Source organism: Carica papaya, chromosome 4, assembly GCF_054855325.1.
Source record: "Carica papaya isolate Zhongbai chromosome 4, ASM5485532v1, whole genome shotgun sequence".
Classification (NCBI taxonomy): Eukaryota; Viridiplantae; Streptophyta; class Magnoliopsida; order Brassicales; family Caricaceae; genus Carica; species Carica papaya.
The window spans coordinates 21,859,708-21,886,312 of NC_142312.1; the positions used below are offsets into that span (position 1 = coordinate 21,859,708).

Consider the following 26,605-nt stretch of genomic DNA (forward strand, 5'->3'; position numbering starts at 1 on the left):
TGTAAGGGCACCGAGTACTTACGTAATTCGGATTCCTGCTGGTTTAGTAAGTGTTGTTGGTATCTAAGACAATTTTCCTTCTTAAGAAAAGTAATATATTCATATTGAGTTTGGAAATCAAACAAATCTGTAAATGCGAAAATGAGAAGCAATAAAAGAGAGATATACGAAGTTTTTGTTAACCATCTAAATCACGTGACTCAATACATATATTATGTACTCATTCTTACTGCTTATATTTACATCAAAAGTCTCATAGAGGATTTATGTGCTTTTTGTGGAATTATCACCTTTTAAATATTAAGAAAATTCGTTTTATATATTAAAATATTCTATAGTTTTCACTTTCTAAAATTATATTATATATTTAAGTCAGTTGACAATTATCAAAATGATAATGAAATATGAAAATTTAAAACGTTATTTTAAATATTTTCTAAAACTAGTTTCGTTTTTGTTATTCTCCAGACACACATCTCCTATACACTTTCAGAAATAAAACACATGTACAAACATAAAATCTAAAAAATAGTAATGCAAAATATATATGTATATATATATACACACACACACACATTTTCATATAGCAAATGGAGCTTATGTTTTCATATTTGTGTGTAGGTGATACTTCTGTTACCGAATGTGTCCTTGGTTCCTTGTTAATATTATTTTTATTTTCTGCCTTCAAAAAAAGGAATTTAAAAAAAAAAAAAAGAAACAAAGAAAAGAAAAAAAAAACTTAACTGCACAACATCTCAATATTGTTTTATTTGGAATACAAACAATTTCTATGTTTACTTTTTTCTCTTTTTTGTGATTTCAGGATTCCTCATCATCTCGTAACATGTAGACAATTCTTCAAGGGTTGCTAAGAATAGAAAATATAACAGAAGACTTGGCAATCTCTATGTATAAGAAAACAGTAGCCCATAGATTCAGGCTGCCTCAAATAAATAAGGTATCACCAAAACACCAAGAGGCTCATGAATGTGATTTTAAGCAACCCTCCTTTGATCACGAGCTGATGCAAGATGGTCCTGGAATATAGAAATACAGCACTTCAATAAAGGAATACTTTAGGTTAAAACTAGATGTTCAACCTCTTGGAATCTAAATTTCCATTCAACAACGTCCACATAACACCATTGCTAACACATCTTACACTAAATTCTACTAGCATAAATAAGAAATTCGAACATGTCAATAATGCAGAACAATTAAAGTGCTAAAACAGCAAACTTGTTTAGTGATCATTACAGACAGCTCAGAATTTTTGTTTCTTTACGTGATACAATACATGGTTTTTGCCCATTATTTCTGTCTCCCTTTAATTCCTCTTCCCTGCATATTCTCCTCTTCTTCTCCCCTTAAATGTTCACTTTCAGCCCCTTTCACATCGAAACTATATTATTCTTCTGACCTCTTCCCCAAAAGTTTACTATTTGTTTACCTTGTAAGATACCTTTTGGGAACATTAAAAAAAAAACAACACTTTTGTCTTCTTTTACAGAAAAAACAAGGTCCCAGTTCTAGAAATACAAATATCTTAGTCTTGATTTCATCAATTTGGCACTTCAATGTCTTAGCAATTAAAATTTACTCTCGCATTTAATATAGTATCTATCAATACCAAAGATTCGCCCCTCATTAAGGCTATATTTGCTACAAATTAAGAAATTTTGTAGAATTTATTCAACAATCCACACATTTTTTAACGAGGCAAGTAATTGTTAAAAGATAAATAAAATTTGAGTTCGTGTGGAATTTCAAGTAGATCTAGGATGATGTCTTTCAATTCCATAATTTAAGTGAAAAAGCATAGTATTAAAGGCACCAAAGTGTGCAAATCTTATTTAAGAAAAATGCTTAAAAGCTATTATGTCAATCAAAAGAAGAGGATGACACTTAATAAAAAATCATAGAGTCTAAAATCAAGTATCTTTGATCTATCAAAAGAAAATTGTGTCCTCAAAAACCCTTCTATTTCTTGCCTTCCAAATAACCCAGAGTAGCCAAAATTCTTGAAAGATTTATCCCCATGGATACTACCTTTCCAAACCCAAATCTCCCATCTTACAGAACTAGCCATTTACTCAATTAGCTCCCATGAAGCTATACTCCATCAATTTTCGTGGAATTTAATATAAATTGTCCTAAATCCACTTGGAATTTCATATGCTCTCAACTTGTATCATTCTCGATGAAATTTCACAAATTCATAGTGAAACCGTATGAATTTTCAAATGAATGCCACAAAAAATCTTGATTTATTCCAATCATAGTCTTAAGTATAAATTTTGAATATTATATAAACAAAAAAATGTGATAATGCTAAACTGTGATAATTAATAAGTTGTACACAATTTAGGGGAGAAGAGAGTGCCGCTCAATTAGAGTTAGCTTGGACCCCTATTTTCTGGTGGAAAATAAAATTGTAACAGAAATAGATGACTTTTTTAACTTCATTTATATTAAATTTAGGAACTCTTTTGTCAATTTCCCTAAGTATTAATTCAACCATTATTTTCCCAGAACAGTCAGTCATTATTACCCAACAGTCAGCCTAAACGAAAACAGTAAGTTTAACGGAGCAGGATGACAAATTTCACACTGGAAACTACTACTAAATCTACAACCTATATTAGCTCACTTTACCTGCGGGGGGGACCATCCTTCCCAACATCTAGGCATTTAAAATATCAATGTTGTCACAATCCATACTAGGGACAAAAACTGGGGGTATGGGTGGGGTGAGAGGGAGAAGGGCCATGTGACTGACTGCTAAAAAACAAAGCCATAATATTAAAACCTCAAATATCAACTATGGTGCAAGATGTGCAACTAATCGGACTATAAAGGAAGCAAAATTAGTTGACTAGATTTCAGTTCCCTCAGAACTCCACTCCCAAAGACTGTATTTAGACAAACTTGAAATATTTTCACCAAAGTATTCACATATTTCAGAATACTACTGCAAACAACAAACAAAAAGACTAACAATTCACAGACTAAGTCAAAATCAAGTGCCAGAATTCAAACTTACAGAGATAAAATCAAATGCTCTTGTCTCCTCCTTTTTTGAATTGTTCATCACTGAACTTGGAGCATGCCCAGGAAAATTTGATTGGAAAATATCAGGGATGGGTGCTGAACCTCTACTCGATCCAGTGGCCTGATTACTGCCAGTATTCTGAGCATTCGGGCTCCCAAGATGTTGGAAATTAGACATAGTGGCTAGGAACTGCTGCTGAGCAAGCAAATTGCTCATGGCAGCATAATTTATTGGCTGAGAGGTAAAAGATGGATTCAGAAACAGTCCAGGAGGAATATTATATGGCATGCCCAATGGAAATATTGGATTTGTATTCATCCCGGCTGTTTGAGTACCAAGCATGCCAGTAAAAGCATTGTCAGAGGTCTGACCACTCGCATGAAAGTTTGAAGTTGGAAACATATTTTCAGCCACTGTCTGAGAATAGTTTCCTTTTGGCTCCATCTTTGTGGAATTCTCACCAAGGGACAAGGTGGCCATCAAATCATTAATGGGTTCTCTGTGTTTCTCTTCCTCTGGCTTAAGTTCAGAACTTGACCCAAACATATCAAATAATTCATGTTCACTTTTATTGGCAGCCGCGCTACTTTTATCATCAGCCAGCTTGTCATCAACTGAGAAGCTGGAAAACAGATCATCTCCAGATTCTCTATCTTCATTAGTGTGAAAGGAGACATCTGCAAAGGGATCATCAACATTTTTCAGTTCACTGTTGCTTACAGTTGTGCCCAGACTCTCCCCAAACAAATCATCAATTAGAGCAGTTTCTGTTGCTGCAGAATTTGCCACTTTTTCGGGAGTTGGTCTCTTTGCAGAATCCTCTGTTCCAAAATAATCATCAGGACCACCAGTATCAATTAGGTCGGGCATGTGAACAACAGCAGTGTCAGCCTTGACTACTTTTTCTGAACCACCTCCAAAGCCACTTCTTTGTCCTCCATCAAAGAGACTCAAAACCTGTTGATGCCAAATACATATATAAATTAACATCTAGTCCACAAAGGCAAACCAGCTTCCTCTGCAGACTATGGATTAGAATGCAATAAGCTCAGTCTTTTCAACTCCAGTAGATTATTCACAAATTATGAGGATTAAAAAAAAAATGAAACATCAGAACCTGACAAATTATGTGTGCAAAACAAAGTTGCTAAAGAATGCAGATTGCTAGCAAACTAATCTCATTAAGCTAAAAAGTTCTCAGTCCTTCAGAAATCCATTCCAAAGAATGTCTAATCAAAAACTCGGCACACTAGCAAAAGCTTGTTTTTTGCTTTATATGTTTCAAAATTCTACTTCTAATACTTTAACAATAAGAAAAGAAATTTTAAAGAAAAAAAGAATAATTATTTTTTTCCCAATAAAAATTAGTGAGGAACTGTGTAAAGACGTAAGTTTTTTTAATGAAATTCAACTCTAGATGAAGAACCAGTGATTTAAATAGCAAATCCTTCAAAACATTACCAAAATATAATATATTGGACCATCACAGACGACAATAAGTTGTATCCAAGATATAGATGACTGGTTAGTCTAGTAGTCAAGAAGGATATTGTAAGACAAACATCAATGCCAGGTGTTTTTAAATTGTTCTACAAGTGAATGTCCAACAAAGAAGTCAAACAAACTGTATTGAACTCAAACATTTATAAAATTGCCAACCTTGTTAGCCTTCTCCCTCAGGGAAGATTGAGGAGATTCCGAGCATCTGATCACGGCATCTTTGTTTTCACTAAAATAAGAAGCAATAGTTGCAAAGTGTTCATCTTCCTTTTTCCTTAAAATGGACTCAAGGACACATACAGCTTTCACGCGAACCTGGACATCAATAATTCCAATAAATGTTAAAAAAAAGGGGAATTAGTTATGCATGGATATAGCTGTGGCAATTTAAATGATTTATAAGAGTAAGTAATAAAATGTTAGTACCAGTCAGATGTAATTGGAATAACTACAATTATAATGCTTGCTTAATTTAAAAACTCTGCGAATGTGACAAATAAAACTGGTGGGTTGTAGCTAATTTAAACACACCTGCCACATTGGAGATTGAAGCTTCGATTCAAGGGCATGACTTAAAGCCAATGCGTCCAGTTTTGCAGCCTCAACAAGGAAAACCTGGATAGCATCTCGAGTGGGATTCAAACGTACACCGCCAGATGTAACAATGGTTTCCAACAACTTCTCCTCCCGAGTCTTACTCCCAGCATAACTTGCACTTGAATCCCCACTTTCTGTTCCACTCCTACCAACTCTTGAATCCCCACTCCATGGCCCGCTTGAGATGTCTTTTGAAATCCCAAATTTACTCTGAGTATCATTGTTTAATTTAACTGGTTCATATCTGTCTGAGTAGCTGGTTTCTGAGGTTAATGACCTTCGAAGATTTGGACTCTTGTAGCTTCCATTGTCAGACTTCTTCAGTGAATGACCTTGTGTGAAACTACTAATTCCCTGCTTTATGGATGCACTTCCAAGACCTACCACCTCAGTGATAAATGATTTCTTATCCTCGGATGGTGCTTCAAAGTTTGTATTCCCAAATCCTTGTATTCGTTTGTTAAGGTCTTCAGCAGGTGCCGGTTTACTATTCTCCTCAGAGAAGATAGAAGAGATAGCCTCACGAGCAGTGTCCCGCACAGCCTTGTTAAGAGCATCCCCCTTCAGAGGATCTGGCTGTCCCTTGTAATGGAACAATTGACGCACTGCCACAGAATTTCTTTGCATTTCCCTCCTGAACTCCACACCAGATTTTCCCACTGCATATTTTATCAACCTCAGTGCCTGCAAAAATACAAACATACTTTTATTTAATTTTGTAATCCATAAAATATAAAATTTTATAAGATTCACAATTTTATATAATCCACTTGTCATGCTACATGACAGATGGGGCATTACATCAAGTACAACCTTAAGTCAACATGCACTACATTAAATCAGGTATACTTTAATAAAATCCACTTGCCATGCTTCATAACTAAATCCACTGCCACATTAAAGTTGATTCCAACTCTATATTCACTACATTAAATCAGGTCAAATTTTACCTCTACTCATTTTGTTTGAAGGGAAACATGGCTCCATGATAGAACCAGAATTGTATGAATTAGAGCTTTAAATCACTAATTTGAAGTATCTTAGTTTGGTCCACAACTTAAGGATAAGTCCACTGCCACATTAAAGTTAATTTAACACTATGTTCTGTATGGTAGTATGTCCAATTTGAAAGTAAAAAGTTGTTGTACTGTCTTCTTTTTAGAAACAGAAGTTCTAATCCCTAACTGTAATGCATTTTTTTATAGGAAATAAGTATTTCTAGTGTGAAACACATCAATGGAGGATTAGATATCTTCCCAGAAGAAAAAGGAAAAAATAAAACAAAAAATAAAACAAAACAGAAAAATTGATAAAACTCCGGAGGGTGAGAAAAACACTATTTAAAATGCTCATGTGCCTTCCCTCAGTGAGATACGAAAAAATAATTGATCCCAAAGGGTCATAAAAGGGGAGGAGTGATCTCTGAAAACCCAAGCATTTGTCTCCAATCAAATCACCAAGAAACCAGCAAAAATTACCTACATGTAATGCTTCAAATCACCTTCCAGAAATTTTCTAAATCAATGGATTTTCACCTACTTCTCCTCAACATCTCATTGAAAACAGTAAAGATAAAGATATAAAACTGAACAATGATTCAACTCACAACCTCACCCAAGTTATACAGCATAAGAATCAGCAGCTCAGCCATGTTTATATTTTTTACACTGTTTAACTTCTTTTAAAATAATGAATAAAAAAGGAACCTTACATCATAATTTAATCTTCTTGGTATCACCATAATCCTTGCAAATTAACAAGCCTATTGACATACTCTCCTTCCTAAACCTCCTTGAATATTTTAACATGTCTTCATATATTGATCACAGAATTTGGTCTCTAGACTCTTTCGAGTTTAAAGTTGCAAATCTTTCTTTAACTGTCTTACTTACATTGTTACCAATCAAAATGTGAACTCCACCGATGTCTTATTGAAGGTGAACACTCCCACAAACGTTAACATTTTTGTCTAAGATAGAGTTCTTAACAGATTTAATGCAAAAGATTTGTTTTAAGCACACAGGCCTGACCATAATTTTTTTTAAAATAAAAAGTACAATATGTATTCACTAATTACAAGCATCAAGTTGACACAATACGTATTCACTAATTACAAGCATCAAGCAAGTGTCAACTCATGTACAAAAGATATTTACATGTCAATCATACAGTCGATAAGGTTACCTAAACCGTCCATGCAATACAAAGAATTACACGTAGCCAAAAAGCCCAAGGTTTGATACCACCTAGCTTTAACTTTTTTTTTTTTTTTTAGATAAAGCACCTAGCTTTAACCTTACCAACACTCTCTTCCACCTCTTCAAAAGTCCTTCTATTCTTTCTTTCCACACCACCCAAAAGATAGCAAGAGGAATAAGTCCTAACTGTTTTTTTCTATCACTAACACCTTTCCATGCCCATAACTTCTCCCTGATATTATCTATTATTACTCAACTAATACCCAACAACCTAGATGCTGTACACCATAGATTATATGCTAGGGCACACAAGTTTCTTCCACCCTCTCACATAGATAGCACCTGTTCACCAAAATCTTCTCTCTTCTCATCAACTTATCGATGGTCAAAATACATCTACGTCCTGCTTCCCACCCGAAGAAAGCAATTCTTGGAGGGGCATTCATTCTCCAATTTTCTGAAAAGGGAACTTGTTCTCCACTGCTTCATTTTTTATCAAGTTTTTATAAAATAACCCAACCATGTATGTGTGTCCTCCATGCTATCGGAAGGCAGAATCCCATTGTCACATGTTTTTCGCATTGTGATCCGGCTTGGAGGCTTTGGATGATATTTTACAATTCTTTCAGTATTAAGTGGGTTCTCCTCTCTCTTGAGTTTTTTTTCTCACACAATTCATGGTTTCGGAAGTAAAGGTTGCTTTGGATAGTTCTTTTTGCTGGATTGTGGGTGCTGCATTGGGGAGTAATGAAAAGATCTTCAAGACAGTTTTTGGCTCCACCACTTTGTGGGAGAGGATAAAATTTCTGGCATCTCTTTTGGCTAAGGTGCATGGGATTTTAGGAATATCTTTTTTGCTATTTTCCAACAAGATCGGGCCACACCAACCGGTTTTGCACTGATTTTTGTTTCTCTTTCTCTTCTTTATTGTTCTTCAAAGGAGGCTTTCTTATCCTCCATTGATGTTATTTTCCTTTTTTTTACATAGAAAAGGAATAATGTTAGATTGAGAAAGAGGAGTTCAATAAGTGGGGAATTAAATATCCTCCCAAAAGAAAAAGAAACAGAACATAAGGAGAGAGATCAACAAAATTGATTGCTGGCTAATATCTATGCAAAATAGATAAGGCGTAATTTTTAAAGTACCATACACCTTAGCCCAAGGAGATACCAAAAGAGACAGCTTATCCTCCATTAATGTAATTTTCTCTTTTCCCTTCCTAACAAAATATTCTTTTTCGTCATAAAAATCACTAAGTTCGTGTACAAGCCTCAGATGAGATGACTGTTTAGGTCTATAAACCAAGACAACATTGGAAGCCAAAACTAAATCAGAAAGTAAATTTATCCATTTGTCAGTATCACTAATTACCATAATTCAGAAAGAATTTGCTTTTTCACATACTTTTCTAGCATCCATGTAAAAAATGCTTAACATTAACAATACTAATATGTGAGTCACTTACCAACCTAATTAAACAGAACTGAATTTTTGAGATAAAAGAACTTATACATCTCTAAACAACAAGCTAAACCGAGCATTATTTAACTACTTTACTAATGACTCAATCGCTTCAATTTCCAACACATTGAAATAAGAAATCCAAAATCTCCTCCCCTTCCACGAATGGGAAAAAGATGCTCAATCAGACTGATTTCACCGAGTATAAGGCAGTATAAGTACAACACTTATGCTCAAACTTCCATGCCAAATCCACTTCAAAGATAACACTTTTGACAATGACAACTCAACATCATTCTGTAACCACTAAGCTACAGCGACTACAATTTTGAGTCTCAGGAAAGCAAACAATGTTAACAAAAACAAAATTTCAATTTGGTTACATAACCATTCTCAGACAATAACCAAAACGGTAACAATTCATACATTCACAGCATCAACGAAGAAAACGCACTGAAAGCATCCGCGTATACAAAAAGGAAACAATTCTTCGTCGGCCAAACATACGACCACCATGATCCAAATTAGAAATTGAACTGGCAAACATTTACCAGAACCTACAAGAAGCATTATTCATACCTTCTGCTTAACGACAGGACTCTTATGATCAAGCCGCTTCAAGATAAACTCAGAGACCTCCTTCACGATACTGCTATTAGATGAGCGCAGGAGCTGGGAAATCTCTTCAAGCTTGTAAACAGGCGCAACCTTATCCTCATCAGACGTCACAGCATCAATCATTCTCGATCTCCAGTAGGATTCAACAGCTCTCCTGCTCGAATCCATTTTGAAAAAACAAAGACCCTAATTCCCAAAGACCAAACAACACCGAAGCCTCAATTAAACGCAAACGAGAAGTGGTGATCTCCTTAACCACGCTGGTCGTATTCAAATCGCAAGGATCTCCGGTAAACTTATAAGAAAATTGTGAGATTGACCTTTAATTGATCAAATCTTCACTTTAGAAACAGAGAAAGATCGCGATCCGTCGTGGGACGGATCCGGAAATTGGGAATTTGAAGAGGTTTTTTATTTTCTCGGGATTAGGGTTTTCGGGGATGAAGGGAGAGAGATTACGGAAAATTTCGGAACGTGGCACCGAAAAGGAGATGATAGATGAAGTACAGAGTGTTGTTGGGAATGACCAAGTGCGTGGTTCATGTGAAAAGATTTTATTATTTTTATTTTCCTTTTTTCGTCATATTCTTTTTCCTTTTAACTACCTTTTAATCATAAAAGAAAATTTCTACAGTACCCATTTGTAAAAAATGAATATAAGTAACTTGAAATCTTCAGTATTAATTTTTAGGAAAGAAGTTTCAATAATTAAAACTTATATTTGTATTTACCCATCCAAAAGAAGTGAATGATTAAACCATTTAAATACAATATCTGTTATTATATTATGATATTTATCGATTTAGACCTATATTAAAATGAGATGGATGATTTTTTAGTCGGAAAAATAATTGAAAGTAAATTTTTTAGTCTGAAATTTTTATATAGAATTTAAGTTTTAGTTTTTAACCTTTTTTTAAAAAAAAAAAGATAATTTTTTAAATTCTACTAAATTATGGTTTGTGTTGGACAAGATTATAGTCATACCAAAGTAAAACAATCTCCTATTGTACTTTTTCACTTCAACTCATAATATGATCACTCTTATCTCGCATGTTTATGATTTTGTATCAGAAGTCATGTATTTTCATTTTTTTTTTTACAATTTAGTAATTTGAAGATTTTTAGTGAATGAAAAGTTTATCTATTATTACCAATACCATTATATAACTTAATTCTAGAAGTAAGAATCATGAGAAAATTATATTTACTAAACGTCTAAACAATAAGTTTGCACCAATACAACTCGTTAGGTTAAATATTTATATGAGAACTTGTACATTTTTATTGTTCTCTTTTATGCTTTATATTTATTATGGGATATTTGCATAATATTCTTGTACGAATGATTTATTTTACAAATCAGTAAACAAAATTGTACCTAAGAATATCAAACACAATTAGCATTATGTTTTAATAGAATTGAGTTTTATAGTTTACTAGCATCTTTCATATTGTTTACAAGTGTTAATCTAATGTCACCATATGAGTTTTGATCATTTGTAGAAATGATTTCATTGTTTTCATAAAAGAAAATGTCTTTAGCATAAAGGTATAAAGTATCTACATATATTTGTTATATGTGAAAACTGTTATGCTCTTACCATTTTATTGTGTATTATTTCTATTATAGACTATCTTGTTTCAAGAAATTATATTTCATGCCTGTTGTTTCCAAAAATTATTATAGTGTGTCTACTACATAAAGTGTTGAATATATTATCTTAAATATACATATTATGTTGTATTATGTTTAAACTTTTGTACGGTATCAACTAGTAGTGTAAATAATTATGTTATCTCAATAACTTTAACTATTATCTTATTTTCAAAATATATTATCATCATTTTATTATGCCTTATTTCTATCACATGATGTCTTATTTATAAACATTTTGAGATTTTTGTAGTAATATATTCATTATATTTTCTATTGTACTTTTGAAATATTGTCATGTATTATTCATTAGAAGATAAATAAATTTTCTTATTGTTCCATTATCTACATATAATTATAGTGTTTCTTAAATAAGTTTTTTCTCATCATATTGATCTCAATTATTCGCATTTTTTCTTATCCTATTTTCAATTACTGGGTTGTTTTATTCATACAAGAATTATGTGACATCTACTTGTCCTATTCCTAAAATGTCACATTTTCTTTCGTAATTTATTTTCCTTTTATGTTAAATATTTTTAGATATTTAATTATTTTAACCTGAATTTTGATGTGTTGTTTTCATATGTTGCAATAAAATGATTGTATTATTCCCAAAATTATGATTAGTCACTACATGTGTTGCATTATTCCAATGTCATGTTATGGATCATGGACTAATCAAGAGTTGTACTTGTTGACTGAACGGTGAATTTATCGTTGTATATCAATTAGTATCTATCTGTTTAGGAAAGTTGTTATTAGATTGATTTTCTTACAATTGGCTTTTCATGCATGATAAAGTTATGAGTCTAATGTTGCTCTTACCATATGTATTCTATATATCTTTTATGCAAAAATATAAGTTGGAATGAGCATATCACATTAGAAGTTAAAAAGTGTTTGAGGTTTATTCGTAGAAGTTCTTAAAATTAAGGAAAAAAGATTGATGTATGCTTTTCGAGATCATGATAAATTATTACTGTTGTTTCTATTAGTTTAAGTAGACAACAAATTTTCTAACTCTTAGGAAAATAGGCATCTCGAGGCCTAGAAAAGTATCTTAAAATCATGATAAATGTTAAGAAAGTCAATAATGAAGTAATTTTTTCATATTATTCATAATTAAAAAATTAAAAGAATATCTTTCTCAATATGTCAATTCCAACTATATTTATTAAAGAAAGACAAAAAAAAATTTATTCACCTATTACGTGCAATGTCAAAGAGAGAGAAGACTCAATGCCATTCTTGCATTGAGCATGAAGAATCAATAATAGTATAGAGAAAGCCTATACGATATAGTAAGCTTAGTCAAGTCCAAGAGAACATTGCTTATTGAGCTTGTCAAGCTTTGAGAAAGATTAAAATAAGTATCATATTTCCATTGCTTTAGGATATTTTATTACGCTTAATATATTCATGTTAGCTCTGATATAGTAAATTGACTAATTAAGAACTTTAATGTAGAAATAATGACATTGATAGTCCATATTTTTCATTTCCCATGTTCTAAGGTTCAAAACTCTATGATCACGAGAATTCAAGATGATAATCCTGACATGTCATAAGAAGAGAGTAAGAAGACTCCTTAAGAAATAATTGATGCTTATTATCCAGTGTTTGAAAATGATAAGTTGTCGAGTTTGGGCGATATATTATAAATGCCTCATAACTTATGACAACTTCAAGATTATATACATACTTATTATTTTATGTCCTATATATGAAAAATATAAAAATAGTCGTAGAATCAATTCTTTATGCCTCCAAACATATTGTGAGATGGCTTTGGACATACTCTTGTGTTCTTGTGTTCATGATTTCCAATACTATTGGGACCATGACCTAAAAAATAAGGATAACACTTAAAGGTCCACCCAAATCATTCAGCAATCAAGATTTACTTCAATAATTAGGATCCCTTGTAAGATAGATTATCTTCATCTCAATTATGTATATTGAAGTTTAATATGTTCTAAAGACGTACCCTAAATTAACCAGGCAAGAATTCGATCTTTATAATCTTCATCCATGCAAGTTTTAAACTTATTCATTCAATCATCATTGTTTTGATCAAGAGAGCGTGAAAAATGAAGTGTGTTAAATTAATTGGTGAAATTATGAAGTTAAAAAAATAAAGCATAGAAAATAAAATGCATGAAATAAAATTAGTGAAAAGGTAACGTGCATCAAGTAGAAGGAGTGATAAGCATAAAACCTTAAAACGCAAATGGGGAGAAAACAAATGTGCTTGAAGTAAACAAGCAAATATAGTGTGAGAAATTAAACAAGAGCAAATAAAAGGAGAATGAGACGGATATAACTTTATGGTAAGAATATCTAAAAGCATAATAAGGAAACCTACCAACATTGATTGTCATATCTCAAGGGAAATAGGGGTCAGAAAAAGCAAAATAAAATAAAATAAAACAAAAAGTAAGTAAAATAACATAAATAAAGTAAAAAAAAGATATATTAGAATATGTGTTGTGATATGAACTCACTTAACAAGTGCACTAGTTCGAACATGTACTATAACGGTGAATTCAGATATCGTTATATGAAGACTAATATAACAAATACTAGAATCTCAACTGATTAATATTATTTGGCTAATAATTAAGAGAATGAATATAAACTAATGCTTAACTAAGAAACTAATGAATTAAAACTGATTAACAATCGAGATATAATAACTATTAAGATCTCATAACCTACCTTAAGTTTAACTATAAATTTTTTTAATTCAATCTATAACAAGAAATTTTCACCCAATTTTATTCAATCATGTAGTAATCTTTTTCTTAAGATCAATTGCCCTACCTAATTCATAATAACAAACATATCTCTACGGATTAGTCTGAATCGGTGCATTAACATTCAATCATTAAATCATAGATCATGCCAAGTATCTCTACTCACATTTGATCTATTTTACTAACTTGATATTCTAATGAATAATCAATCTCTCAATTTGATCATTCATTACAAATCAATAAATAGGTGATCAATCTATTTATCCATTAATCTACAAGGTAACATATAAGCATTTGGGAAAACGAACTTTTATAGATTAAATAATGAAATACAAAGTATCCCTTAGGGTTTCATCAAAGATCCCAACAAAAGAATTTAGCTACTCATCCTAAACAAAAATGCAAGAATCAAATCTAAAGAAAACATAAAATAACTCACAAAATGATTGAAAATAAACCCTAGAGAAAAAGTTCATGTTGTCTACAACCGTTTTCCTTTTTTTTTCTCTCTACTCAATTCCTAGAAAAGCCTCCAAATAAATAGTTCAAACCTAATTAATTACATAGTATAAATCTAGTTTGACACGTCCCACAGCTGTGTCGAATTAACACACGACCATTTCTTTCTCAAAATCACGTTAATTTTTAGCTCATAAACAGGACATGACCGTGTCTCCCAGGCACACACCCGTGTCTCTTTCACCAAAAAAAGCATATGTATTTTGCTGATAACACACGATCGTGCACTTCTAATCGTGTCTTAGCCCAGTATAGGGCACATAGCGTGTCTTCAATCACATGGTCGTGTCTAACTCCTCCTCAAAAGTAGAAATGCTAGCTTTTTAACACATGGTCGTGTTTTATGGACATATCTACCATATCTTCATGTTTCAACCCTTTTTCGCCCAAATGTTGCTCCAGTCCACTCCAATTTGCTTCAAAGTCCCAAAATCATTCTTAAAAAGTGCCAAGAATAATTCAACGGTATATACAGCAAAAATCAATTAAAATCAACTCAAATAAAATAGAAAAATATCTATAAAATTCAGTTATATCAACTCCCCCACACTTGAGTTTTTATTTGTCCTCAAGTAATCTTAAATCCATTCCATAGCAAAACCATTAATGAAATCCTCCTCATCAAGACTATATCACCTCAAGATAACACAAACTAATATGTACAAAGGCACAATCATCTATGGAAAATAATTCAACAACTTCAGAATATGAACCTTAGTCAATCCCATCTTATTTTTAGAAATTAAGTATCCAAAATATTGTATGAGTCATTCAATCATTCACAATATCCAAGCTTTATAACCCAAAACACAATCAAGCTAAATTGGTAAAAGAATAGATATACATACAACTTTATTTTTATTTATTTATATATTTAGCACTATTTTGCTTGTCTAGAATGTCAGTAAGTTTTTTTTATGGGAATGCAAACATTTGTGATGCCAGCACCCGATTACTCAGTTGGTCACACTTTCGAATGACTATTAGCTCTACTCTTGATCACTTACTATACGACACTATCATTCCCACGCGATCAATAGAGTATTTTATTTTGGTGCGTAGTACTATATGGTATTTATTATTTAACACCTTTTTGGTTTATCTGAAATGTTAGTCAACCTTTTTACACAAATGCAAATATTTGTGATGCCAGCACCCGGTTACTCAGTTGGTCACACTTTCGAATGGCTACTAGCTCTACTCTTGATCGCTTACTATATGGTACTATCATTCCTATGTGATTAGCAAAGTATTTTATTTTGGTCTTTATTATTATTATTATTATTTTTTAATTTTGCATATATATATCTAATTTTATATCAAAATACATTTTCTTATGTAAAGAACTATTCAGTTTAAAAAAAAAAAAACAAATTTCACGACTCAAATGATATAAAAGATACTAAACTATTAAAACTTAAATAAACTAAATAAGGTCAAATACTTATATTGCTAAACTATTTCCACAAACAATCTTATCACAATACATATAGATTCGATGCCATAATTATCATCATAGATAGTCATGACACAACATGACACATCAAGATCAAACTACGGAACTTTATTAAGATTGAGAGGATAATAGCAAACATAAAGAATTAAAACCCCTCCACCTCACTTAAATGCGATTATGTCCCCATAGTTCGCAAAACAAAAAAATAAAAGACAATGAAAGCAAAAGAAACTAAACTTCCTTGAAACTTTAATGGAGTAGCATCCACTGCAGCCTTGGTGAAGTTTGCTAAAAACCTAAAACTATACTAAAAAATTCTAAAGGAGAAATAAACAAATAAGTTAGTGGTAAAGGATATAAGGGAACTAAAAAATATAAAATGCAAAGATAAACTAAAAATAAACATAAAAAGAAAAGAAATGCAAGAGTGAAACTAACTATCTAAAGGTGGGTATGGTGGGGGCTGAAATCCTATATGCTGAAAGTATGTCATCATATAATGCTTTATTTGCCTTTGGTGTTCTTCAATTCTTTTTTGTCCCCTGCTAAGTTGCTCTAATCTCTCTTATATGGTGGTGGAACTCGAACTATAACATGCTCCTACATCAGCCTGGGGAGAACTAGGCCCACCCTATCCATGGGTTCATCGACCACTATATTCCCATCATCTAACCCAAATATTTCCTCTCTTCTTAACCATTCCCATTCTTTGAAGACATGCTATGTTTAGGGGTTCCACATCACAAGCCTTGGTTAAACTAGGTGTTGCTTCATTAAAAACTCCTAAGTTCTCCGCTACCTTTATGATATATGATCCAATAACTATAACACCCTTTTTCTTATGGGAAATGCTCTTTATTTGGTGAGTAAACCATGCATCCAACTTCATTTTTTCATTCCTTATCATGCACTATAAATAAAACAAATAAATTTTAGTAACTACCCATCTACTCTCCTTTCTACATGAAACACTACATGCAATGTACCTATAGAGATACTTGAAGGTATAGCTACAAGAGCTACTCGGGTTATAATGAAGATCTACATGATGAATCTCAGCAAAGTGAACTGGTATGAATAAAGTGAGAAAATCAACATAACTATTTCTACATACAGCATTATTTACATATTTAAAAGTACAAAAGCCACAATGTACTGTAAATACAGAAACAGGCATGTTAAAGTCCCTATTCATGAGATGAAATTGGATTTCATCCTCATTTTCTAAACCATCATCAGAAAGTACAAAAGTGGTTAAGAATTCATAGGTTAATTCCCTATAGGATGACCTACGGAAGTCCATAAGACGTTCCCATCCTACATTGGTAATTAACCCCATAATCTCATCCCGCGAATCCAATTTTTCCAAATCAGAAAAATAAATATACTTGTGGGGTTCGATTTCACGATTCTTTATGTATTTAAATCTTTTTTGATGTTCTTTGTTGTTGAGTGTAAGCGTTCAATCAATCACCACCTTAGGTGTTGTAGCAATACTCCTTTGGGTGGATGTCTTCGATCGTTTCTACTAGTAGGCATTGCCCCACACTTCAAAGAAAATTGTTCACAATGGGGTACAATAGAACAATGAGAACTACAAAGCATACCCATAGTAATCATGTTATTGTTTCTTAAAGCAAATAAAAATTAAACTAACATTAGGTATTTTGCATATAAAAACAATTCCTAAAGCACCTAATTAAATTAATCTAACTTTATTAATTAGTTCTATAATTTTAACATGATTAATCAATGGTGAAAAACATCAAGCAAAGGCGTATATTATATACAACAATACCTAAATTCGGGTTTAAGAGCAGTTATACAATTTAGAACACCATATTTAAAATTCATGGCATAATTAAGACAAAATCAAACATAAATCACATACCCAAACAAAACTCATATCAATTCAACCAACAATTCACATCAAAATTATCCAAAATTCATGAGAATTCGAAATTGAAAACTAAACCTAGAATAAAAGAATAAACATGAGAAAGGGGAGTAAACTTACCTTATGATGTGAATTCCTCAATAAAGTGCAAGGAAATTGAGTAAGCTTTGGAAAAAAAAAGAGATTTTTAATGTGATAAAGTGAAGAAAATTTAGAGAGAGATTGGGGTTAGAAAGGGGGGACGATGAAAAAGAGGAAAAAGATTATGGGGGTTTTAAACACTGGTTCAAAAGAGCCCGTGTTTTATTTTTTTCCTTAAATATGTGCGACATAGCTGTGTCGTATTCCCATACAACCATGTTGTGTTAAATGAACTTTGTAAAATGCCTTTTTTTGCTCAATATGACATGACCGTATGTCAAAATGACGACCGTGTCTTTGATCCAGAAATTAAAAAAATGACTATGGCTTAAGCCACGACCGTTTCTTGCTCGTGCAGGAAAAACACAGGTGTGTGTACTTGACATACAGTCATGTTGAAAGTGCAGTGAGTTGTAGAGATGGTTGTGGCATAAGCCACACTCATTTTCTCTGTTTGATGCAATACGACACGAGCGTATATTCAGGCACACGACCATGTGATAATTACTACATGTTTTAAAACTTTGTATTTCCTATCCTGAGTGAATTTAAACCTACTAGCTACCACTACTTCCTAAATTCCTAAAGTTTAAAAAAAATATATTTAGGTTGCCTCCCAGTTAGTGTTTGTTTTCCGTCATTAGCTTGATGTAACAAATGTCTTCAAGACTCAACAACATGGATAGTAACAGCCATGAGCTCATCTCTCACATTGTATGGCTTTAATCATTGACCGTTAACCTTGAAAGTACCTTTCTCTAGGTGAGTCTCTTCAATTGTTCCACTTTGCCATATATGAGTAATTGTGAATGGTCCCGGCCACCTTGATTTCAACTTGCCCAGAAACAATTGAAATTGAGAGTTGAAGATTAGCACATGTTGTCCAACCATGAAGTTTTGTTGCAATATGTGTTGATCATGTCACTTCTTTATCCGTTCCTCGTAGATCTTTGCATTCTCATATGCATTGAGAGATAACTCATCTAGCTCATTGAGTTGAAGGGTTCGATGTTTACTTGCAGTTTTTAAATTAAAGTTCAAAAATTTCAATGTGCAATATGTTTTATACTCTAACTCTACTGATAAGTGACATGTCTTCCCAAAGACAATCCTATATGGAGACATACCAATAAGAGTTTTAAATACAGTCCTGTATACTCATAAAGCATCATTAAGTTTCAATGCCCAATCCTTTCTAGTGTGTGCGACACATTTCTCAAGGATCATTTTCAATTCTCTATTCGAGATTTCCACTTGGCCACTAGTTTGAGGATGATAAGGTGTAGTTAATTTATGCTTCACACCATATTTAGTTAGAAGCTTTTCTAATTGTGTGTTGCAAAAATGTGTACCCTTATAACTAATTAAAGCTCTTAGTGTACCAAACTTAGTGAGAATCTCTTTCAAGAACTTGTAAACGATCATAGCATTATTAGTAGGAGAAGTAGATGATTCAACCTATTTAGACACATAATCTACAGCAACTAAGATATACTTATTACCATAAGAACTTGGAAAGGGTCCTATGAAATCTATTCCCCACACATAAAAAATCTCACAAATAAGTATGTTGTTCAAAACTAACTCAAGTTTTCTATAAATATTACCCTTTCTTTACCATTCATCACATGATTGAACATACTTGTGGGCATCTTTAAATACATTAGGCCAATAAAAACCTGATTGAAGCACCTTTACTACAGGTCTTGTGGCTCCAAAATGTCCTCTAACTTCTTTAGTGTGACAGAATTTGAGGATCTCTTCAATGTCATGGTTAGGGATACATCTCCTTATCACTTCATCTGCACATATCTCATACAAGAATGGATCCTCCAAAAAGTAATTCTTAATATCATAAAAGAATTTCTTCTTTTACTGATAAGAAAAATCACTTGGGATAATAATAACAACAAGGTAATTAGTAAAATCCATATATCAAGGAGAGTTACTTACCAAAACCATGTATAGTTGCTCACTCGAAAAATTATCGTTGTATGCATCTTCATGAGTTGTTTTGTCTTTTGGATTCTCCAATAGAGAGATGGTCTGCTGTCAAGTTTTCAACTCCCTTCTTGTCCTTGATCTCCAAATTAAATTCTTAAATAAGTAGGATCCATCTAATCAATCTCAATTTTGCAACTTGCTTAGTTAGGAGATGTCTCAATGCTAAATGGTCTGTAAAAATAGCCACTTTTAATAAAATAAGATAAGATCTAAATTTATTAAAAGTAAAGACAACAATTAACAACTCTTTCTCAGTTGTTGTGTAATTCTGTTGGGTGTCCGTTAGAGTCTTCCTAGCATAATAGGCAAGTTGAAGGTATTTGTTCCTTTATTTTCCTAAAACTACTCTAATTGCATACTCACTCTCGTCATACATGATTTCGAAAGAGAGATCCCAATCCGATGCCACTGCGATGGGTGCATTGATCAATATTTCTTTGAGAGTCTCATATGCATCCATACATTGCTTAGAGAAGTGGAAGTGTGCATCTTTATACGAAAGGTTGGATAATGGTCGCGCTATCTTAGAGAAATCTTTTATAAACTGCCGGTAAAATCCTACATGTCTTAAAAAACCTCATCGCTACTTTGACTGAAATTGGTTATGGTAGCTTCTTTATTGCTTCTATCTTTTCCTTGTCCATCTCAATCCCGGTGTGTGACACCTTGTGGCCCAAGATTATTCATTCACTTACCATGAAATAACACTTTTCCTAGTTGAGCACCAAATTGGTCTCCTCAGATATCCTTAATACATGCTCAAGATTACTCAAACATGCATTAAATGAGGTACCAAAAATAGAAAATAATCCATGAATACCTCCATAGTTTTCTCCACCATATCAGCGAAGATTACCATCATGCATCTCTAAAAAGTTACTAAAGCATTGCATAAGCTAAAAGGCATCATTCAATAAGCAAAAATGTAATAAAGACACGTGAATGTTATCTTTTCTTGATCCTTTGTGCAATAAGAATATGAAAATAACTCGAGTATTTGTCAAAAAAATAGTAGTAAGTATAACCCGAAAGTCTATCCAACATTTGATCAATGAAGGGAAGTGGAAAGTGATCTTTTCTTGTAACATCATTAAGCTTCTAGTAGCCAATGCATACCCTCCAGCCTGTCACCATTCTAGTGGGAACCAACTCACTCTTCTCATTAAGAACTACTGTCATTCCTCCTTTCTTTGGTACCACTTGAATCGGACTCACCCAGGAGCTATCCGAGATTAGATAGATGATTCTAGCATTAAAAAGCTTGATCACCTCTGTTTTCACCACCTCTTGCATCTTGGGATTCAACCTTCTTTGGGGCTACACACAAGGCTTATGTCCATCCTCCATTAGAATTTTATGAGTACAAAAAAAGGGGCTTATCCCCTTTATGTCAGCAATCTTCCATGCTATGACAGTTTTATGATCTCTTAATACCCTCAATAGCTTCTCATTTTTCGAGTTTAATAACTTTAAAGAAATAATCACTAGTAACTTGAAATTCTCCTCTAAGAATGCATATTCTAAGTGTGACAGCAATGATTTCAACTTTAACTTTGGTGGCTCCTTAGTTGATGGCTTGTCTTTCTCTTCACTAGAGCTACAAATCTCCTCAAATATGAAGTTCTTTGGTGCATTAAACTTAGGTTTCGCTTCTAGCAAAGTTAGTTGGTCCTTGACTTTTTCATTCTTCATAACACTCCTTTCCTCATTCATGATACTTTATTCCAATGCATCTTTAAAATAATTTTCCTAAAAATTACCTTGCACGATTGGATCAAGTGTATCAATCATGAAATAAGTATCATATAAAGTATGTGCATATTTTATAGATTCAGACATATAAAAAGTAATTTCTTCATCAAATTTTGTAAGAGTCAATTTACTATCATGAACATCAATTAACACTCTAGTAGTTGCTAGAAATGGTCTTCTTAAGATAATTGGTACCTCAAAGTTCTCTTTCATATCTAAGATCACAAAGTCTATTGGAAATATAAACTTATCAACCTTAACTAGCACATATTCCATTATTCCAACCAGAATTTTGATAGACCTATCTGTTAATCGTAAAGTAATCCTAGTAGGCTTAGGTTCTCTTAATCTTAACTTCTTGTAAAAATATCATATGGTGTCAAATTAATGCTAGCTCCTAAATCACATAATGTTTTTTTAATTGAAAATCACCTAAGTCATATGGAATAGTAAAGTTACCTGGGTTCTTCAACTTTTGTGGCATTTATTTTGTAGAATAGTTGAGCATTCTTCATTAAGCATCACCATGGCCATGTTTTTCAACTTCCTCTCGTTGGAGAGAATCTCCTTTAGAAATTTTGCGTAGCTAGGCATCTATTTTAAACCCTTAACTAAAGGAATATTAATATGTAATTGTTTAAAAATATCCAAGAACTTACCAAATTTTTTATCTAATTGTTGTTACTTCAGTCTCCCCAGATATAAAATGTTGGACTGTTCTCCTCCTCGATTGGACAATTTTTTCTCTTGACCTCTTTCCCTTTTTTCATATTTCTCCTTATTTAGGTTTCTCTCATCTGCTTATGTTCTCTTCCTTGGTTCCACTTCCATTAATTGATTTTCACTCCTCAATGTTATAGCATTTACATGTTCTCTTGGGTTGGTCTCTGTGTTGTTTGGCAAAGTTCCTTGGGCACGCTTGGAAATTAACTTTGCCAATTACCCAATTTGGTTCTCTAGACTTTTGATGGAAGATTCATTACTTTGCAGCCTAATTTCTACTATTGTCATGAATTAGGTGAGCATATCCTCCATGTTTATCCTTCATTCATTGGATGGCTGAGCTGGTGGAACTTGTCTTTGATTATTTTGGTTGTCTCATAAAAAAGTAGGGTGATTCCTCCATCCAGGATTGTAAGTATTAGAATAAGGATTCTCTTATTGTCTTTGAGCATTTCCAAAATATTCCACATGCTCAGCTTATTGAGACGAACCCCCTTATTAAACTTCAGAATTCTGAACTTACACTGCTTATGTTGTCACTATACTCATATTGTCTATGTTCTTAGTTAAGGCTTCAACTTGCACAGATAAAACTGTATAGTTGTCAAGACTATGCAAGCCCGCATTCTTTCGTGATGAAGCTGTCTCCCTCTCCTATTAGTAACTATTATTAGTCATTTCCTCAATCAACTTGTAGGTTGTCTCAGGTGTATTATTATTGAATGTTCCTCCAGCTATTGCATCAATCATGTTCTTTATGTTAACAGTGAGAACATTGTAGAATGTCTGTACTTGAAGCCATATAGATATACCATGGTGAAGAACTCTCCTTAATAGATCCCTATAGTAATCCCAAGACTCATACAATGATTCTCCATCTATTTGTGCGAAGGTGGTGATGTCATTTTTCAACCTAATTATCTTTAAAAGTGGAAAGTACTTGGCTAGAAAATGTTGAGCCATGTCCTCCCAAGTAGTGATGCAATTAAACGGTAACGAATTCAACTAAGGCTTAACTCTATCCTTCAATGAGAAAGGGAAGAGCTTAACCTGATTTCATCATTGCTCACTCCATTGTGCTTGAAAGTGTCGCAAATCTCTAAAAATTAACAATGTACTCATTAGGATCTTCGGATAAGAACCTAGAAAATTATACACTCTACTGAATCATTTGGATGATGGCTAGCTTAATCTCAAAGTTGTTAGCTACCACAACTAGCCTTGTGACACTTAGTTTGATTCTAGTAAGAGATGGAGTAGCATAATCCATCATTATGCACTCTTTTTGCTCCTATTGTCCATTAACCATTATTATTGTTCCTTTTCTCAACAAATTTCTGACACAAAAAAGGAGTCGTCTACTCCTTATGTGTGCTCTCAATCTACTGTAAGTCCTTTCAATTTCTTGATAAAAATTAATAGTTCTTCTCTACTTCTAGTCATGCACTACAGAATTAACTACTAATAGCTAAACAAAATAAAACGAATGAAGTAAAAATATCAAATTAATAATAATTAGCCTATTATAATATTGCTAGTATTAGTCCCCGGCAACAGCGCAAAAAACTTATTGTGATATGAACTCACTTAGCAACTGCATTAGTTCGAACACGCACTATAGCAATGAATTCATATATCGTCCCACGAAGATTAATATAATAATACTAGAATCTCAACTAATTAATCTTATTTGGCTAATGATTAAGAAAATTGATATAAACTAATGTTTAACTAAGAAACCAATGAATCAAAACTGATTAACGATCGAGATATAATAACTGTTAAGATCTCATAATCCACTCTAAGTTCAATTGTAAATTTCCTTAATTCAATCTATAACAAGAAATTTCAATTAATTTTATTCACACATGTAATAATCTCTTTCTTAAGATTAATTACCCTACCTAATTTATAATAACACACATGTCTCTATGAATTAGTATGAATCAATATATTTACATTCAATCATCAAATAAATAGATCATACCAAACATCTCCACTCACATTCAATCTATTATGCTAACTTAATAATCTAATGAATAATCAATCTTTCATTTCAATCATTCATTACAAATCAATAAATTGGTGATCAATCTATTTATGCATTAAGCCACATAAGAATTAGGGAAAAAGAACTTTCATAAATTAAATAATGAAATAACAAAGTATCCATTAGGGTTTCATCAAAGATCCTAACAAAAGAATTTAGCTACTCATCTTAAACAAAAATGCAAGAATCAAATCTAAAGAAAACATAAAATAACTTACAAAATTATTGAAAATAAACCCTAGAGAAAAAGTTTTTGTTGTCTACAATCGTTTTCCTTTTTTTTCTTTTTTTTTTTCTCTCTACTCAATTCTTAGATAACCCTCCAAATGGATAGTTCGAACCTAATTAATTACAGAGTCCAAATATGGTCTAACACATCCCATGACCGTGTCGAATTGACACACAATCATGTCTTTCTCGAAATTATGTCAATTTCTAACTTGTAAACACGACACGACTGTGTCTCTAAGGCACACGATCGTGTCTCTTTCACCAAAAGAAATATAAATATTTTGCTAATAAGACACAGTTGTGCACTTCTGGTCGTGTCTTAGCCCAGTATAAGGCACACGACCGCGTCTTCAATCACATGATCCTGTTTCACTCCTCCTCAGAAGCAAAAACACTAGCTTCTTAACACATGGTCGTGTGTTATGATCATGTCTCCTATATCTTCATGTTTCAATCCTTTTTCGCTCAAATCTTGCTCCAATCCCCTCTAATTTGCTTCAAAGTCTCAAAATCATTTCTGAAAAGTATCAGGAACAATTCAACAGTATATGCAATAAAAATTAATCAAAATCAACTCAAATAAAATAGGAAAAAATTTATAAAATTCAATTACATCAATATTCATTGATTTATAAATTCAGTAAAAGTTAGTGAAATGAAAAATGAGCTTATTGACTCCTTCGATATAGGTGTAAAAAAAAAAGAAAAGGAAATGGAAGACATGATACTCAGAGATTACATAGACACATTTGAAAGAGAACAAAATAGGAATATGTGATACTTTAGGCATAATGTCATTTAATGTAAGTACATGGTGTCATATTTTGACTCAAGATTTTTTCAAAGAATATTATAAATCATATTTGAAGTTTTTTTCCTAAAAGATAAAATTTTCTTGAAGTTTTTATGTGAAAATCATTTTAAAAAATTTTATTAAAGTATAACAAAAATGAAAAAAAGTGGTTTTTAGCTAATTTACAAAATTAATATTTGCCGTGTGGCCATGAGATGTGAAGAATTGCATCACTCATTTTCCTCATACTGAAAACAAGTGCAACCATGTGAGATGAAGAATTATTTACGTTTTTTCATCATATTATTTTCACGTATTTTAAAAAATATATGATGTAAAAAAAATGTTGCATATAATATCTTCATTATGTATTCCGTTCCTTTTAAAAATGATTGTGAAGATATAGTATAAAAAATTATGTCAGTATCACTTTCATGATTTTTTTAACGTTTTGCAGTTTCTAAAAGGAAGTGAAGAAGCAACGAGAAGATGTAATGTAAAGAATTTCTTCACATCGTGCAAAAAACTATATAATGTTAAAAATAACTCTTAAAAGGGCATCGTTAGTATATATTTCTAATCTCCTTTGTCTTTAACAACTAGTTTTCACTTGGATATATAGATACATTCTGTTTTCAATATTTTAAAATAATTTTGAGAGTTTATTTCATAAAATAAAGTAAAAAATTCTCATTTTTTTCTTCAGCAATTCTCGAATCCTTACTGAGTTTCATCTTGACTATTCCATATTTTGAGATTCATTAGAATTATTTCTTTAAATTTTATAAGTTTTTAAATATTATTTCTTTAATAGGTTTTTCAAGATTATATGAGAAATCAAAAGAAAATTTTAAACTTTCTTCTTGAGTCAAATTTAAAAATTCTTAGTGTGTTTCATCTTGTAAATCTACTTTTCGAAAAAGAAAAAGTTGTGATTCTTTTTTTCTATTTCTTTGAATTTTGTAAATAGAAGTATGAGAATCCTTCTAATAGTTGGGGTTTGCCACCGAATAAGCAAGTATTTGTAAACGGAAACTCTTTTTAGTATTTTAGTGTTTGGAGAAAACACATATGGTGGAGTTGGACACAAAGTAAACAAACATTTGTAAGAATACATGAAAATATATTATTTTATTGACTATTTATCTTATATAAAATATATAACGTTGCGTAACTCTTGATTACGAGATTCTTTT

The 26,605-nt window shown here is 32.2% G+C and overlaps 1 protein-coding gene across 1 annotated transcript; it reads right to left on the reverse strand.

The window, feature by feature from the left end:
* Positions 1 to 739: 739 nt before the first annotated feature.
* Positions 740 to 9,964, reverse strand: LOC110810158 (ENTH/VHS family protein). The gene is made up of 5 exons (XM_022036226.2): positions 9,389 to 9,964; positions 5,084 to 5,833; positions 4,712 to 4,867; positions 3,044 to 4,009; positions 740 to 1,037 (listed from the first exon to the last, which is right to left on the reverse strand). The coding sequence occupies exons 1-5, from the start codon at positions 9,593 to 9,595 to the stop codon at positions 996 to 998; spliced, it is 2,121 nt and encodes a 706-aa protein (XP_021891918.1). The 5' UTR covers positions 9,596 to 9,964; the 3' UTR covers positions 740 to 995.
* Between the last annotated feature and the right edge of the window lie 16,641 nt (positions 9,965 to 26,605).